The sequence below is a fragment of the Oppia nitens genome, unplaced genomic scaffold (genome assembly GCF_028296485.1).
Source record: "Oppia nitens isolate AA-2021 unplaced genomic scaffold, nextdenovo-longstitch-racon4-pilon3 scaffold2_pilon_pilon_pilon, whole genome shotgun sequence".
Classification (NCBI taxonomy): domain Eukaryota; kingdom Metazoa; phylum Arthropoda; class Arachnida; order Sarcoptiformes; family Oppiidae; genus Oppia; species Oppia nitens.
The window spans coordinates 8,762,105-8,780,138 of NW_026533210.1; the positions used below are offsets into that span (position 1 = coordinate 8,762,105).

The 18,034-nt window shown below is 27.2% G+C and overlaps 3 protein-coding genes across 4 annotated transcripts; 1 reads left to right on the forward strand and 2 right to left on the reverse strand.

The window, feature by feature from the left end:
- Positions 1–95: 95 nt before the first annotated feature.
- On the reverse strand, positions 96–1,118 carry LOC128956406 (holocytochrome c-type synthase-like). The gene has a single exon (XM_054302143.1). It carries the CDS (start codon positions 934–936, stop codon positions 151–153), a length of 786 nt encoding a protein of 261 aa, XP_054158118.1. The 5' UTR covers positions 937–1,118; the 3' UTR covers positions 96–150.
- Positions 1,119–1,321: 203 nt separating this feature from the next.
- On the forward strand, positions 1,322–3,480 carry LOC128956332 (general transcription factor IIH subunit 4-like). Its single transcript, XM_054302050.1, has 7 exons — positions 1,322–1,721; positions 1,798–1,929; positions 2,050–2,425; positions 2,510–2,593; positions 2,663–2,795; positions 2,884–3,203; positions 3,370–3,480. Exons 1-7 carry the CDS (start codon positions 1,459–1,461, stop codon positions 3,478–3,480), a joined length of 1,419 nt encoding a protein of 472 aa, XP_054158025.1. The 5' UTR covers positions 1,322–1,458.
- LOC128956331 (receptor-type guanylate cyclase Gyc76C-like) lies at positions 3,398–16,761 on the reverse strand. 2 transcript variants are annotated; one of them, XM_054302049.1, is made up of 7 exons: positions 13,841–16,761; positions 13,513–13,755; positions 9,902–9,955; positions 8,911–8,949; positions 7,323–8,600; positions 7,066–7,118; positions 3,398–3,452 (listed from the first exon to the last, which is right to left on the reverse strand). In XM_054302049.1, exons 1-6 carry the CDS (start codon positions 16,749–16,751, stop codon positions 7,066–7,068), a joined length of 4,578 nt encoding a protein of 1,525 aa, XP_054158024.1. In that variant the 5' UTR covers positions 16,752–16,761; the 3' UTR covers positions 3,398–3,452. The 2 variants fall into 2 exon arrangements, with proteins under 2 accessions (XP_054158024.1, XP_054158023.1); XM_054302048.1 differs by lacking the exons at positions 3,398–3,452; positions 7,066–7,118 and having other exon boundaries at positions 7,226–8,600.
- Positions 16,762–18,034: the final 1,273 nt, after the last annotated feature.

Sequence of the window (18,034 nt, forward strand, 5' to 3'; positions counted from 1 at the left end):
TATTAATATTATTAAAAAATGTTTATATAATTAAAATTCTGACTAAATATGTATAAATGAATCCTAGATTTAAATTATTATTATTATTAATTATATACTACAGTATATTATTTAAATAAACAGTCATTTAAAAAGACATCAATCAGTCAGTCAGTCATTAGACCGTTGAGTCCAACGCCAAAAGGCAACTCTCATACGATCCCAGACATTGCCAACTGAATCGACGGCTGGCCTAACATCTAACAGTGCAAAGTTACCGCTGTTTGAGTCCAATTTTTGGCCGTCATAGTAGTCAATAATATAGCGAACATCTTGGCCGCATCGGTCGACAATCCAGTCGTGTCGATCAAACGGTAGTTCGTAGCCCATCCACGATCGCATGCGTGCTCGCGGCGAATAGTCTTGAGCCCGGCCGCCAAAACGTTTCAGTTTGGGTCCGTCGGGACACTCGCGCATATGGAAAGCCATTTCCCATTTGAGTATCTCTTTCCACGCCATTTCGTTGTTGAAGTTATGAATTTTGATGATATCAGTCATATCCTTGTTCTCGATGGCCGTCTCGTCGGAACCGTCGATCGGTTTTTGCCATTTCCAGCCCTTCCGAAGCATAGCATTCCAGAACATCTGTTCGGACGGATATTTCCAGTATTGATCGTCTTCGGCGTTAGGATTGGCTTTCGGTATTGTCGACGACTGGCGCGATGTTGACAATGGAAACGGTTGTCCATCCGATGGCTGTTGATTGGCCTCAAGCGGCATATAATTGTCTTTATTTATGGGACACTCGGAAGCAGTCATCTCTCTCTTCTTCGCGTGCATCGGACACTCACTAATGTCCCGGTGTTTCGGGTCATTGTTCGCCACCCGATCGCGCACTTCGACCGAACCTAACGGGCCGTCGACTGTCCGAACGTCTTTCGATACCAATGAACCCATTCTCTCTCTCTCTTTCTTTCTCTTCAACAGCTGATCCGTGAGTTTTTTCGGTAATAATAATGTCTTAACTCATGTGTTGTTTGAAAATCAATTGATTTAATGATTGAAAAAAATATTTAAATCACTTTTAAAGTCATTTGATTTCGCAATACATTCACATGTCTTTCAAAATAAAACATTTCATTAACAAAAAAATTCAAACAATAAGGGCTTAACTCCATTTGTATTTCAATATTATTGAAGTTTATAGCAATAACAGTATTTAGTTTGTATTATACTTAAGCCCTTTTTTGAATCTAAAACTCCTTGTATTTTATTTTTATTAAAAAATAGTAACAGTGTTTGTGAATGACTTTACAATATATTTATTTTATTATTTATTTTTCTCAATAATTATTGTTTGCAAACATTATTAACGAATATTTTATTATTAGTTAACTGTTTTGACAATCAATTAATTAATTAAATAAATAAATTGATTACAAGTATTGTAATAAATATTTGTCAAACTGTTAGCCATCGATGAGTTCAGACGTGTCCACCGCCGCCGCCACCACATCATCGACAATAACCAACACGTCTTCGTCCGACTTAAACGATAATCTGATCCAATATCTGTCGCGTCTGAAACAACCGCTAATAGATAAACTCTATACGAGTTCGGCCACAAGTTTGGCAGTCTATCGGGAGTTACCCGAATTGGCCAAACATTATGTGATGCGATTGTTGTTTGTCGACCAAACGATACCGCAAGCGGTGATCGCCTCGTGGGTCAAGAATATCAGGTAATGTGTGTTATTCAGGCATTTTTTGGTGACTGATTTCTGATCACTGGATTTGATCCGACAATTATCTTCATAGCGAACATAACGAAGCGTCCGAAGTGTTGACCAGACTTCACGTATGGAAGAGCCAAACGTTGCCGACTGGTCTGCCCGGTTGGCTACTGAATCCATGCTTTCGCGACAGTCTCAAAGTGGCACTTCTTGGAGGGTATTATTGATTGATCAGATCATATGATTATATTAATGTCTGTTGTCTTATGATATTAATTACTCTTTGATTTCTCTTTTTTTTTGTTGATTTAATAACAACAACATAACAAACTTTTAGTGGCGAACAGTGGTCGCTATATAAGGATCTATCTAAAGACAAACACGCACCGGATGTCGAATATTTGGACAGTTATGCTAACAAACGATGGGAATCAATGCTCAACTTTATGGTCGAACGGAAACAACAAAATCCAGAAAATGCTATCAGTTTGGACACAAAGAAAGTCCTAATTCAGGCCAATCTGATCCGTTTGGATGATCCGAACGACATACCGGATATTACGGCAAACGGATTTCAATTCTTATTGATGGACGTCATGTCTCAAGTCTGGCATTTTTTAGTGAAATATTTGGAAACACTTCAGACAAAAGGTCTCGATTTAGCCGAAGCACTGATTTTTCTCTTTCAACTGAGTTTTCTTACGTTAGGAAAAGTAATGACCAAAAAAAAAAAGAAACAATAAATTGTTTATCTTTTTCTGTCTTAAATTTAATACAAATTTTTGTTTCATTCAAAGAATTACTCGACTGAAAGTATGAGTGACTCAAATCTGTCAATTCTTCAGAATTTAAGAGAATTTGGTTTAGTTTATCAAAGAAAAGTATTATTTATTTGTTGTTTAAATATAAATATAATTCACTTTAATTAATAATATTATTATTATTTTCAGCGAAAAGACGGCCGATTTTATCCGACAAGACTTGCCATAAATCTGGTCAGCGGTCTTAAGGAAGCACCGGTACACACGAAAAGACCCGGTTTTATAATTGTTGAAACAAATTATAGAGTATATGCTTATACAGGTATTTGTATATTACCGGTATAAATTAGTACCATAATATAGGTTATAGTAAAATTTAAAAAAAAAATTAATTTGTTTTTATATCTCAGATTCTCCGATACAAATTGCATTGTTGTCCATATTTACGGAAATGCAATACCGTTTCCCAAAGTTTGTGTTGGGAGCTATTACTCGGGAAAGTTGTCGACAAGCCTACAAATTTGGCATAAATGCCAAACAAATAGTCAATTTTTTGGTAATGCATTCGCATCCTGAGCTACAAAAACAAAATCCAATAGTTCCGGCCACTGTTGTCGATCAGATATCTCTGTGGGAACAGGAAAGGGATCGATTGGTTTATACAGATGGTGTACTATACAGTCAATTCAATTCGCAGCCAGATTTCGATTTGCTTAAGAAATATGCGAATGTAATCATAAATTTATTATTTAATAATATATATATTTATTATATAATTTATTTTATTTTGTTTATAATAATTTAAAATTTTCTTATTAATAATAATAATAATGATGACTAAATTTTTTTTTCGTCAAATGTGTGTGTGTGTCTATGTATGTAAAAAATATATATAGGATCTGGGTGTTTTGATTTGGAGCAATCCTATGCGCCGGGTTATGGTTGTCACCAATGAGGGACACGACGAAGTCAGACGTTTCTGGAAACGACACAAAAAAGATCATTAAATTTTTAAAAAAAATAATATATTTATAATAATTATTTTTTGTGTGTATCATTTTATGCATTTACATTATTATTATTACTACTATTTAAATTAATCATTGTTAAACCATTATATTAAAAAAAAAATTCATGGAAAATAAAATTAATCATATTTTTTTATTAGTATTATATATTTTTGGATATATTTTTTAAATTATTATAAATGTATCGGTAGATTATATGTGCTTGTTAATAATTTATATCAATTTTGAAAAAATAGTTACTGGGTGAGTTACTGAATTTTAAGGAAAAAGTATGAAATAATAAGTTTATAAATACTAATATATTTGAATTTAATTAATACAAAAATTTTAAACAAACTAAAAAGACAATCATTTAAGTTATATAAAGTAGAAATTAATATATTGTAATAATAATTTTTACATCACTAATCATGATGTAACAAATTAATAAAAAGATAATATTGTATTTACAGTTAAATTATTAGTATAAAAGCAATTAACATAATGATTAACTATAACTTTATAATATCATTTAATTATATTTATATATAATTGTATATTAAATATATCATTTAGAAAAATGTTATCACATTTTTTGTAAATTTTAAAAAATGTAAAATTAATTTATAGATTCTATAGAATATAAAAATTAAAGAAAAATTTAAAATCAATATTAATATAACGTTTTTTTTAAAAAAAGCAAACATATTGTTGATTTATAAACTTAATTCATAACTATTAATAGATGATAATAAATTTAATTTTTTATTTAATTTTATTGAAATTAGATATTGATTTTCAAACTAATATATACATCCGAATCACATAAAAATTACATGTTTTCAAATATCAATATTATTAAAAAAAAGTATTTATCATTTTTATTAAAAATTGTATCTTATGAAATATTTTTTTGATTTATATAATTTAGTATAAATTCTATTATTAGTAATCTATAGTATATTAGTATATAATATTATCATAAATATTTAGTAGATTTTAAATAATAAAAAATAGATATCAAAAAATATTTTTTAAATATAATATTTCAAAATATATCTAAGAATTTTTATGTGATTCAAATGCATATCAATAATATGCAAAATAATATTTCTATTCAATACAAAAAAATTAGATAAATATAATTCACTGTCTAATCATCATTTAAGTCTATATACAGTAAAATCTCTTTTATATATATTTACATTGAAAATATTATATAAATATTGATTACAATAACAAAAAATACTAAATAAATTGTAAATAAAAACTTTAATGTACTGTTAAAACATTGTGTACAGAAGTTTTATTTTATTTACAATTTATTTGTTTGTTTATTGTAAAAAAATATTTATTAAAAAAATATTATGAATATTTTATTGCTTTCAAATATATATATATATAAAAGTTATATTTAGTTTTGATGAATATATTATTTATAATATCAGCAAAAAATTAATAAATCAATATATAGTTGTGTAATATTTTTTTTAGTATTTTCAAACATTACTAATATATATCATATATTGTAAGTTAAAATAAACGCTTCGTTGGCTTTTGAATAGTTTATTACAATATTTTTTTGTTGTTGAGATTCTACCGATACTTTTTTTTAGAGGAACGGGTGCTCTCAACTCAAGTATCAATATATATAATAAATTTACAATATTTTACAACAACAAAAATCTCATTGATTCCCAACAATGTACCGATTATTACCTTATGCTCTTAAAAATATATGCCAGTGCTAGCAATGCATTATTTTATTTTTAAATTTATAATACAATAGATACTTGTATATATATATACACTAAATATACTGTATTAAAAACCTAATGTCCCCTTCAAGTGTCATTATAAACATGTATTAATACAGTACCGATAATACTATGTATGATATATATATTAAATTACATGTAAATTTCCTATAGAATTAACATTAGATTATAGTTACATTACTAAAAAATAATAATACTTACTAACTAAATGTAAAATATATATATTTTTTTAATTACTAAAAATAACCAACAATTTTTAGATTTTAATAAAATACAAATAATTCATAACATACTTTAGTATATCTATAGGTACAACATATGGCAAATATATGTTCAGTGAAAGCGTAACTTATTTGTTGTTATAATTGGTTTGAAAAAAAAAACAAAATTTTTGTTGTTTTAAATAAGTGACAAACAATATAATGTTAATAATTAGTTAATTGCTTATATGATGCTTAACTGCTTAACTGATAATTGCAGTTTTTTTGCTCAACAAATAAATCGCTAAATATTGTTAATGCAAGCAATTATTTAAGTAATATATTTGTAAAAATAAATCCTTATTTACTACAAAAATAAAGTTTCTAAGCTTTAGAGTTAATTTTTTTTCATATACATTATATTATATGTAATACATATTAGATATCAAGACATGTAATATCAAATGTTTTTCTAATCTCCATCTAAGTTAAAATTGAAAATAAATTTTGTTTATTAAGACAATATTGTTGATATCTTTTATCATAAATCTAGATTAAAATGATAATAATAATAATAATAACAACAAAATGTTTATACTTATTATGACATTTAAAGTCACTTTAAAAATTAATGTAATGTTTAGAAAAACATTTTAAATTATATGTTAGCTTACTTATTAATTACTTATTAACATTAATTTATTATTAACACATTTATATGATCATTAAAAAAACTTAATGTTTTATATTAAAAGATAATTAATTATTATTATTTTTTTTGTATTTTATATCTCAATCTGAATTATCATATCTATTAATATATTAATTTTGTAACGCATAATGAAATAATTATATTTTATAATAAAATTGCATTAATTAGTTTAAATAAATATATATATCATTAATTAGTTAAATATATACTATATTTAACATAACAACAAAATTAATATAAAAAACATAATATTCTTAGTGTAGATTTCACACACAAGTCTTTGACTAAAAAATAAATAGTAATTTATGTCATTTGTTATTATGAAAAAAATATAATAATATTATGGGTTTGAAATATAAATATAAAAAAAATTGAAAGAAAAAAAGAAAGAGGAAATTAATTTGTCTAAAAATCAAATTAAATATAGAAATATACGGGTATTATATATATATATATAAAAATTATATAATGTTGTGTTCATGTTATTTGCTTCAAAAAAAAAGTATTCATCATTTAATCAAAAAAATATATATACAGAATATTCTGATGCCTCAGGAATTGTATCAAACAATACAATACAATATACATATGTATATATACATTAAAAATTGTCTTATTATTGAAAATGATTTAGTAGTAGTAGTAGTAGTAGTAGTAGTAGTAAAAAACAAATAGGAAAAAAACTAATTTTCATTTTCAATACGATTATCTAAAAATATAAAAAAAACAAAACACAAACTATAACTAGAAATCAGTTGTCGAGGAAATCGATTTTTTGATGATTTTGTTGTTTTTATATTTATTTTAGTTCTTTATAAAAAAATACAATATATTGTATTTTTCAAGTCAAGCAAAATGAAAATAATAATAATTGCATTTTTTTTGTTACACTTACTTATGAAAAATGTATTCCTTGAGGTCCGGTATGGTATATAAATTTATATATAGCTATCGGTGCGAAAAAAATATGTATAAATATATATATAATAATATCTTTGAATATTATATCCATCATCGATACGTTCCGGCGATATATATATATATATATATCAATAGCCCATCAAAAAAAAAAATTATTATCGGGTATTCATACGGAACTTTCGACTTTAAGCTCGTAGTCATTGAGAGATTTGATAAGAAAATCACAATTACTTGGTCTCCTTTTCAACAAATTGTTAGCTCCGGTAGCTTTTCTGACGGAAGTGATGTCGTCATCATCATCATCAACAGCAGCCGATGTTGTTGTTGTTGATGACGATAATGTCAGATCGGTTTCTATCAATTGATTGCAATCAACTAAACTAATTTTAGACCAATCTTTGACTGTCGGATCAAACTTCTTGTTGTTGTTGTTGCCGATAATAATATCGGCAACCATTGTATTATTATTATCGTTGCAGTTATTATGACTATTGTCGGCGACACTGCTTATCGACGACTGATTATTATTATTATTAATGGATTTATTATTCAAATCCAATTGTGTACACGAGTTCCACTTCTTGGACGCTATAATATTGTCAAGTTTGATCAATGGATGGTTTATCAATGGTGGTAGTGGTCTATCGGTGATAATGTTGTTGATGATGATGTCGACGTTATCATTGGCACAACAGTCGGTTACAATGTTAAGGTCACCTGAAGATGACGAATAGTTATGATTTGTTCTGCTATTGTTGTTGTTGTGGTGATAATGATGATGATTAAGATGATGACTTTGGTGGTCATGATTGTGATCACTATTAAGCAATGGTTGAGACAGTTCGCTGTCATTTATATGATTATTAGTATGATTTGTATAATCATTGTCTCCGAAGAGTATGTATTGTTCATTGAATGAGTTGAACCTATCGTGCGATGTCTTAAATGAAACACTGGACGCATTTCGCGGTATTGATGTTGTCTTGGAATGCATTTGTTGGACAATTGTCGACGAAAAAGAGGTCTCTTTGTTGTTGTTATCACATAATTGGTCCTTCAGTGCCAGTCGGCTGTGACGGAGTGACGAAGGAAATGGCTTTTTGTTGAGTTTAGGACTGTATGGTCTCACTAATGATCCATTGGATTCGTGTCCTTTAGATCGTAGAAAAGCCGGCAGCCGTGCGGTCGACACATTCAGATTGGAGCCATCATTAGTCGTCTTACCCGAGTTTTTGAAACCAACGATTGAGCCCTTACGGGGCAATAGGCCTACCAGTGCATTGTTCGGGCGCTTCTTGTCTGGATAGCCATAGTTTTGTAACAGCATGTAGTCGTCGGGCGCCGACTCTCGCCGATGCATTTGACCGGTTGTATGCGATACTAGCCAATAGGTTAACACTTGACCTTTGCCCTTCATGGTTACAAAACCCCTGTCCTCAATCACATAACCACCTAATCTCACTAAATAGTCTCTACATTGAGGACTGATGTGTATTTTTAGAGCCTCTCCTATAATAAAAAAATTGTCAGTAAATAATTGAGATATTAATTATTTAAAAAATCCTATTTTTATATAAATTTATTTATACAATTAATGCTAAAATTAATTATTTATTGTTTTTTTAGTTGAATAATTAATCAGTGAAAATGATTTTTATATGTATGATATAAATATTTATATTTAGACTACAAGTATCATAATATAAAATATTTAAGAGATTATATGTTTTTTTTGGTAATTAAAATATACAATGTTTGAGATAATATCGTTATTTCTTTATATATATATATATATATATATATATATATATATACTGACCATTGCTTTCCATTCTGGAGGCTGTGTTGACGGTATCGCCTATAATGAAGACAAAAAAAATTAATTACAAAATATTAATAGAGAATATATATATATATATATATAAAGTATTTCCTTCCCCTCTTTTTTATATTTTCCCCAAAATTCTATATTATTTTCCAATAATAAAATTATATAATAAAAAAATAGTTTACTATAATACAAATAAAATATTTTCCTCAAAAAAAACTTATACGGCAACTTCCCTTCTATGTATATTTATATAAAAATATTGCTCTAACGCTATCTAATTATTATGTAAGTAATCTGATATACAATTTATATACAAAATAACAGTACTGTTTGTTTGTGTGTTAATTAAAATTGCTTTTAAATAAAAACAAATTGATTTGTATTCTCTCTTTCTCTCTCTTTCTCTCTCTCTTTCTCTCTCTTTCTCTCTCTTTTCCCTAAATGAAACCTAATCTCTATCTTTAATAAGTTAGTGTCGATCGTCTTCTGGTTATTATTGTTTTTTATAGGCCACACAACAGGTGGTCTTCAGCGGTAATTAGGTTCACAAATATACTGTATATTATATAACTTAATATTAAACAAATTGTTGTCAATTGTTTTAATTAGTGTTATTTTTTTTTGTTGCTTAAGAAATCCATTGATCTCTTTCTTTCACTATTATTGTTGCGTTTATTCATTAGGAGATTTGATTACAGATTTCATCTTAAATTTCATTTTAAAAACATCACATGTTTTTTTGTTTACCAAAAATTAATTGGGAAAAACAATATAATGATTTGATATTTGAATAAAATACTAATTAAAAAAATTTGTAAAACGAAACAAAAATTATTTAGTATTGTATTTAAAGTATTTTTTATTGACATAGTATTTAATAAAAATTTTTATTAAATACTATTTTATTAATTAATTAATTTTAATAATTAATAAGTAAATAATTTATTTAATATTTTTCCAATTTTAATCTTAGACTTACCAAACAAGCAATATCTAGGCATTGTCCGACCCACTACTCCCGCCACCACTGGACCTAAAATTTTAAAAATATAATTGAATTAAATTAAAATTTTTATATTTCAAAACATGTTTATATGATAGATATAAATATTTTAGATAAAAATTATTTTTTTATTGGGTAAAATTAACTTTAAAAAATTTAGCTCAATTTTGGAAAACTAGAAAATTTATATAAAAATAAAATTATTTTTTACACAAATTCAAATAGAGATACAAAAATAAAATACTGTACATTAAAATTTATTATTTATCTTATATTATATTGTATACTTTATCAAGGATAGTTCAATTTAATATCAGATACAAGTAATTTATTGTATATATATATTTCAATTCAATCACAAACATCTGTCAATTTTTATTGAATCAGTTTTTTAAAATTTGTACCGTAAAAAATCCACACAATTACAGGTATAACAATATAAAGTAAGAATATATAACTAATTTAAATATTATTTGATAATTTAAAAAAATTATTTGCTTATATAGTATTTGATAAGTTATTTATTTATTTAATTTTTATAAACATGCCTCAATCTAAAATTTTAACATAATAATTTAATCATAGAAATATATCAATAAATTGAGAATTTTAAAAATTGCCTAAAAATATTGTACATTTCAATATATAGGTTTACAGTTTAATATATAGTATAACAGATTTATTATAATCTATAAATAACTTTTTTTTATTACTACTATAGTTTAATATAAATTTAAATGTTCAATAGAAATTAAATAGTATTATTTAAAAAAAATATATAGCTTTTTAATAATGTTATGTTGAATAATACTGTATATACAATATATAACTTTACTTTTATTATTAAATTGAATAATTCAAAAAACCACTAAATATATATTGTAATACCAAATATCTATATAGAAAATACAAATAGATTTTATCCAATTTACATACTGTATAACAAATATTTGTTGTTATATATTATATTGTGTACAAATATATATATATATATATATTTAATATGATAGTATTATGATTATATATTGTAAATATACATATAATACACTATAAAAATTATCCTACAAGTAGTCGGAGGTTTTCAACAAATATACTGTATATATATTCATTATATACTGTATAATCTCACTATAAATAAAATATTGATTTTTTTGCCCAAACAAACCAATTATTGTCTCTATATTTGAATGTATAGCATTTTCTTTGTATTTATAAATATATATATATATATATTCACAGCTTTTCTTCAACGTTATCATTATTATAATTATTAATAGATATATTAAATTTTCATAACAATAGTCACTCAATTTTTAGTTGTTATATAGGCAACTACTTGATAAAAAAATCCTAATTTAAAAGCCAACAAATCTATTAATACAGTATATTTATATATAATAAATGTTTGCCGGAAAAAAACTATAAATATAAGTTATATGTAAATTATTATAATATACTATATTTCTTAGAATTATTAATATTATACCTCATTATTATTTTTTCATATATATATATATATTAATATATATATAATATATTCACACAACATAGTGTATATTTAGTTAAACTTTTAATACAGTTGAACATGTGATATATTGCAAGTTTTTAAAAAATGATAATAAATTAATAATAATAATAATAATAATAATTGTATTATATATCAAATTCTTAAATAAAATAATATTAAAAAGAATTTTGTCTACATTTAAAGTAGGGCTAAGCAAGGGAGTAGGGGTTTTTTTTTACCACTATACCCCCCTAAAATCCATAACTTTGCTTAACCCTGATTTAAAAATATAATTATGAACTTGAAATTATTTTAAAAATTCAACAAAAAATGTTATAAAACAATAATTATATTAATAAATTGTTGAAAACAAATTAATAATAAAATATAAAATTTTTTATAACATGCTATTATAAACTGTATACAGTTTACTGTATTAGAGCAACATTTCATAATATAAATTATTATATAAAAATTATTATTATTATTAAACAAAAGTAATATCAAAAAATAATAAAACACATATTCATTATAAAATACTGTATTTGATATCTCTAGAGATAGAGTACATATGTATTATTATTATTATTATTATATACATAACTAGAATAAATTTTTCATTTCATATTATTTATGAGTGGAAATAATTTTAAATATATATATTTAATTAAATATTACTGTAAATAAATATATATATTTATATATATACCAACATCATGAATATATTATTAAATATCAAATATTTATCTGAAATTTCTAAATATATTTATATATATTTTTCGGTATTATTATTATTATTAAAAATAACTTGATGTCAATTTTGAATAATAAAGTACAATAATAAACAATATATACATGTATATACTGTAGTTAAATGCAATAATAAAAACTAGTGTAATAAAAATAATAAATGCAATTGCATTGAATTAAATAATAAATAAACACATGTTTCTAGAGATAAATATATTCATATTATCAGAAATATATAATTATATTACTTAAAATATAATGAAAATAATATTTATATATAATTTTAATAATTATATTGACAATTTAATTTGAATTAATGAGAACAACTAATAAATAGTAAACCACATAAAATATAATTATAAAATATAATTATAAAATATAATTATAATTATGTTATAGTTAAGTATTGTATTTAATAAAATGCATAATCAATAAAATAGTAATTATCAGGGTTAATAATAAGAATAAAAATTAATTAATATTATTTGTAATACAAATTTTCTATGTTATTGAGAAATTTTTTTTCATAATAAAAATAATAAAAATATTGATAATTTTAATAAAATAACTACTATTACAGTAGTATATTGTAAATTATATATTAATAGTCTAGTAGATCATATTTTTTCTTAAATAGATTATTATTGTATTTATTATTAGTCAAAAAAAATAATTTTCTAATCTATAAATATCATTTAATATTACAGAGAAAATACTATATATTTAGAGATATTAATAATAAAGTATTTTAATACTGTTGTCAAGGTTTAATCAGATATCCTATAATGATAGTCACCAATAATAATATAATAATAATAATAATAATAAGATTACAATTTAATCAATAATATTTAAATAAATTTTTACATCAATATCTATGATACCTACGATATTTACTGTCTATTATCATTAATATAGTATCTAGCAAATATAATCCTATTAATATATATTATCTAACATTATGTAATCCAATATATATATAAAATTAATTAGTTTAGCCGGTGGTCTAATAAAAAAAAAATTATATATAAATTATTTATAGACAACAAAATGCTGAATAAACAATCCCATACCTACTATATATACAGTATATAACATTGACATTAATTTTTTTTTTTTTAATAGTAATCTTTATAACATACATAAAATTTTGGATAATTGATAGATTATAACTTAATAATTATAATAACAATAATAATTTTAACAATAACAACAACTTGTTATTGAATATACGATTTTATTATCATTAAATTTTTGATAATAGCAATATATATATCAAAAAATATATTCTCAATATTAAAATAATAGATTAAAAGTTTTTTTTACATACCTGTGTGTATACCAATGCGGAGCTGTAGTAGATCGTCGGGTCGGTGTCTAATCTTGAAGGACTTGACCGATTCGAGCATTTCGAGAGCCATGGATGCAATTTCGGCCGCATGAGCGTCGCCTATCCTAATCGGTAGACCACTGACCACCATATAGGCGTCGCCAATGGTCTCTACTTTGTACACCTCGTAGTTGCAAATGATTGAATCAAACAGTGTGTATAAGTCGTTGAGAAAAGTGACAACTATTTTAACAAACAAATGCTATCAATTGACAGTCCATAGTATGGCATACACTCCCACCCCCGACATCGGAATGGGCTATCAAACCTTGCATCGGTGTACTATCCGCCGACATAGACGTAAAGCCGACAATGTCGCTGAAAAAGATGGTAACCGCATCGTACGACTCGGGCATTACCGGCTCGTCGCGCATAAGCTGAGCGGCCACCGATCGCGGCAACATTCTGTCCAATAGTGATTCGGTCTTTTTTTTCTCATCGACCAACTGTGACGTCCGTTCGTCGACTATTTCCTCCAAATTTGTCGCATACTTTTCCAACAGTGCCGTCATATTGTCCATAATATTTGATTTGAGACCCTGTCTGAGCTTTTTAAGCCTCGATCGTATAGTTCGGAAATCTGGCCTCAAATCAATTTTTTCTGTCCAACAGTCCTGCATTGTTTGGCGGACAAAGTCCTGCCACTGGACTAGATTCAAGTCCGGCCGAAACGGTTCCGGCAGTCGATCGTATTCTTTGATTTGGCTGACAATTTGTTTGCACGTAATATCCTTTTCGTTGATACCGAACGGTCCTTCTCTGGCCATAATTTCGTGCAATATTATGGCAAAGGCGTAGACATCAGCCTTTTGATTACCGCCAAGACTGCTGTCGCGTAGGAGTTCCGGTGCTTTCCATAACAAATCTCTATAGGGATCACCGGCCATAATAGGATCGGGTGCTGCATTGGCCCGGAGCTGATGCAGACCAAAATCGGCCACCTGGAGAACCCAACGGCTTGTGACCACACAGTTCGATGACTTTAAATTACCGTGAAATTTGATGTCCGAGTCGTGCAAGAATATCATTCCCGATATGAGATCAAATACTAGTGATGTCTGAAACATTGAGTCCAGTTTGTAGTTGTCGTTTTCGAGTATATCGTAAAGGCTGCCTTTGGCACAGTATTCAGTGGCCAACAGTACAGAGTAGACCTCAATACTGGCGCCGATAAATTGGTTAACATTGTCGTGATTGATCTCTTTCATGATTTTCATCTCTTTCTTCACTGTCCTCGATATATCAATACGTTTAGTAAATTTCAATTGTTTAACCGCAACAAAAGCGCCCCTATATATGGCTCGTTGGGTAAACACCTGGTTGTTGTAGAATCGGGAATCAACTGATGCCTGACTAGCGATACTCATCTGACTGGCGGCCAACAGATGATCGTACGAATCGGTCATCAATTCGTTGACATTGATCTTCCACAACAAACCGGCTATTTCTTGTTCGTACTTCCAGTTTCGATAGGTAACACCCGTTACGATGATAACAGTGACCAATAAGCCGATCAATACGCCGGCAATTATTTCTCGTTTATTGTCCACTGCTTCCAGACAACCGCTGCCATCGAAACCGCAGGGCGGTTCGACCAGTGGCGGATTACCGCTAACCCAATCGATATTGCCTTCGAGTTTGAATACCGTCCGATTCATGAACTCGTCGTATTCAAAGTTGCCGACCGGAAGCATCACATGACTCGGTCGCTGATGACCGGCCATACCTTTGATAGGTAGGTCGACGGGTGTACGCCAACGGGCCAGTACTGTATAGTTGCCTTCGACATCGCCGTTATCGTCGATGTTCATCCAGGCGCCCGTCACACTCAGATAACGTTTCTTTTCGATAATATTACGGATAATACTTCGGCCATTATATTCGTTTAGACCGTCGCGGAAGGCCTGTGCCAGTGCTTCGCAGTACAACATAACCGAGTCGTACAAATAGGACGCATAGATTGTAATATGTCTTTTAAGTGTCACATTTCCGTAAGTCATTTCTGGCAAATTGAACGGCGGTCTGGAATTAAATTCCCGAACTTTGTCCTCAAAAGCAGTATAATCGGTACCATTTGGTGGACTCGGTACTATCACCAACAGTGATTGTGCTGCATCGGCCAGTGCCCGTTTTTCATCCTCGGATATATCAAATCTTGTATTAATATACTTATACGACTGTGACCTCAGATATTCTTCCTCCAGATCAACATAGATGACAATATATTCGCCATTTTCAAACAATCCTCTCATTCTCAAGACCAACATCATACGATGCAGATCCGATGTTTTGCCTAAAAACACATAGATTCTCGTCCCCCGATAGGTCTCTTCGATGATGTCCAAGAATGCCCGCCGACAGCACGGCTGGACAGCTATACAACAGTCGTAATAGTTTTCAAAACTTCGGTCACTGTTAATAACAAAGTCGTTGGCCACGGCTTGTTCGCGTAGACTCTTGAAGACTGTCTTGTATTGGGCAGTATTTTCCCAGATAATCGAAAACTTGTTCCAATGAAAATACGACAACAAGGCTATAACTGATCGGACAATTTGTGTATCGGGCGGATGTGTCCGTGCAAAGGTCGAGTATAGATCTTTGCGCGAAACCTTACTGTCGGCACATTTATAGGAAATCATTGGCAACTGTAAGGCAGCAGCGATTGTGGCCTCGACTTCGCACGAGTCTTCCGGTCCGAAAAAGGCAACCACTCCTTGTTTCCATTGGGACAGTATGGCAGCCGTACCGTCGATTGTCGATCCGTTAGTGTCGCTAAATATGAACTCCAACTTACGGCCATTAAGTATGGTTGCGTTGGCATTAACTTTACTGATGGCGTATGTGATGGCACCCGATATGACAATACCCTGTCGCTGGACATTTTGTCGGCCATGAAAATTGGTCAGATAACCGATTTTTATTGTCTCATTATTTGAAGACGATAATTGGTATGACTGGTCACTTAAGGCCCTAAAGGCACTGATAGTGTTGGTGTTGTTGGTGTAGTTGTTATCTGTCGACAACAACGATAGCAATGTTGTCAACAATTCTGTGTCCGATTCTGTAGTGTCATCTAAATCTTGATTTATTTGTTGTGCAAAACAACATATATTCATATAAACGACAATCAATACAAACTTTATTATCAGTAATAATAGCCATTTGTTTGCTGTTAACATATCGGATGGACAGACAGTTAATTTTTTGAGATGTTTTGTTTTTTGTTTAATGATGATGTTTATCCATTATTATTATTATTATTATTTTAAAAAGTGTATTTATTGTTATTATTATTAAATAAATTTATTATCATTTTATTATTATTATTTTTCTGACAATAATAACCGGGACATCAAACTTTTTAAACAACATTTATGCTGAAAGCTTCTGTTTATTGCAATGTTTTAGAAAAAATAAAGTTTTTTTTTAAAAATAATATTTATATTTATCAGTTAATATTTTTGTTATTAATTTTATGTTATTGTAGCTAATTTTATTTTTTTAATAAATACAACAACACAAACAATATTGAAAATTAGCAAAAAAATTGTTTAGTTGTCATTTCATAAAAAAACAAAACAAAAAAAAACAATCATGCTCAATTAAATAAAAATTAAATACTGTATTTTAATTATAGTTTTTTATTGTATAAACATATGATTATAATTTTTTATATAAATATATATTGTTAGATATTATATTTTATTATAATATATTATTGTATATATATATATAATATACTTTATAATTGTGACACTTTATTGCACTGTTTATAGCACTTTAATAATAACTGTTCACAACTGGTAGGTTTCACGTGATATCAATAAATTCATAATAATATTATAAACACATCTATAAAAATATTATCGAAATTTTTATAAATATATTTGTAGAGAAAGATAGATATATATATATAGATATCCAAAGTTCATTAATTGATATCATAATATAACTAACAAATGCACTGATTCTACAAAACATATATAATATATATATATATAACTAATTATGCATTAATAATAAGTAATTAACTAATAATAATAAAAATAAGACACATTTTTATTATATACTGTATTAAATATATTCAATATACAGCATATTTTTAAATTAAAAGACAAACAACATGTTTATAACACTGACTTTTACTGACAAAATGTAATGAATTTTTTTTATTGTATTTGAAAGGAGAGGTTTGTATGAAAGGCAAAGAGAGAGAGAAAAAAAAAGTGAGAGAAAGAAAAAAATATATTTTTTAAAAATACGGTAACATTGATATGACATTCAATTAGGAAAAAATAAGCGTTTAAAAAGCAATTGAAAATTTTAATTATTAATTCTATAGGAAATGAGTTAGTTATATACTAAAAAAAGTGATAATAAATAATATGAATAAATAATTTTTAGTTTTTTTCTGTTTAATTAATTGACGATATTCTTGATATATTGTTTTTATTTTGTTAAA

Bases quoted from the DNA above. Each gene is read 5' to 3' on its own strand.
- LOC128956406 (XM_054302143.1), bottom strand. From the start codon at position 936: ATGGGTTCATTGGTATCGAAAGACGTTCGGACAGTCGACGGCCCGTTA.
- LOC128956332 (XM_054302050.1), top strand. From the start codon at position 1,459: ATGAGTTCAGACGTGTCCACCGCCGCCGCCACCACATCATCGACAATA. The intron at 2,594-2,662 runs GTATTATTTATT...TATTATTTTCAG, and splicing joins GTTTAGTTTATCAAAGAAAA to CGAAAAGACGGCCGATTTTA. The intron at 3,204-3,369 runs GTAATCATAAAT...AAATATATATAG, and splicing joins TGCTTAAGAAATATGCGAAT to GATCTGGGTGTTTTGATTTG.
- LOC128956331 (XM_054302048.1), bottom strand. From the start codon at position 16,751: ATGTTAACAGCAAACAAATGGCTATTATTACTGATAATAAAGTTTGTA. The intron at 13,756-13,840 runs GTTTGATAGCCC...TTGTTAAAATAG, and splicing joins GGATAGTACACCGATGCAAG to TTGTCACTTTTCTCAACGAC. The intron at 8,950-9,901 runs GTAAGTCTAAGA...TCTTCATTATAG, and splicing joins GCCTAGATATTGCTTGTTTG to GCGATACCGTCAACACAGCC.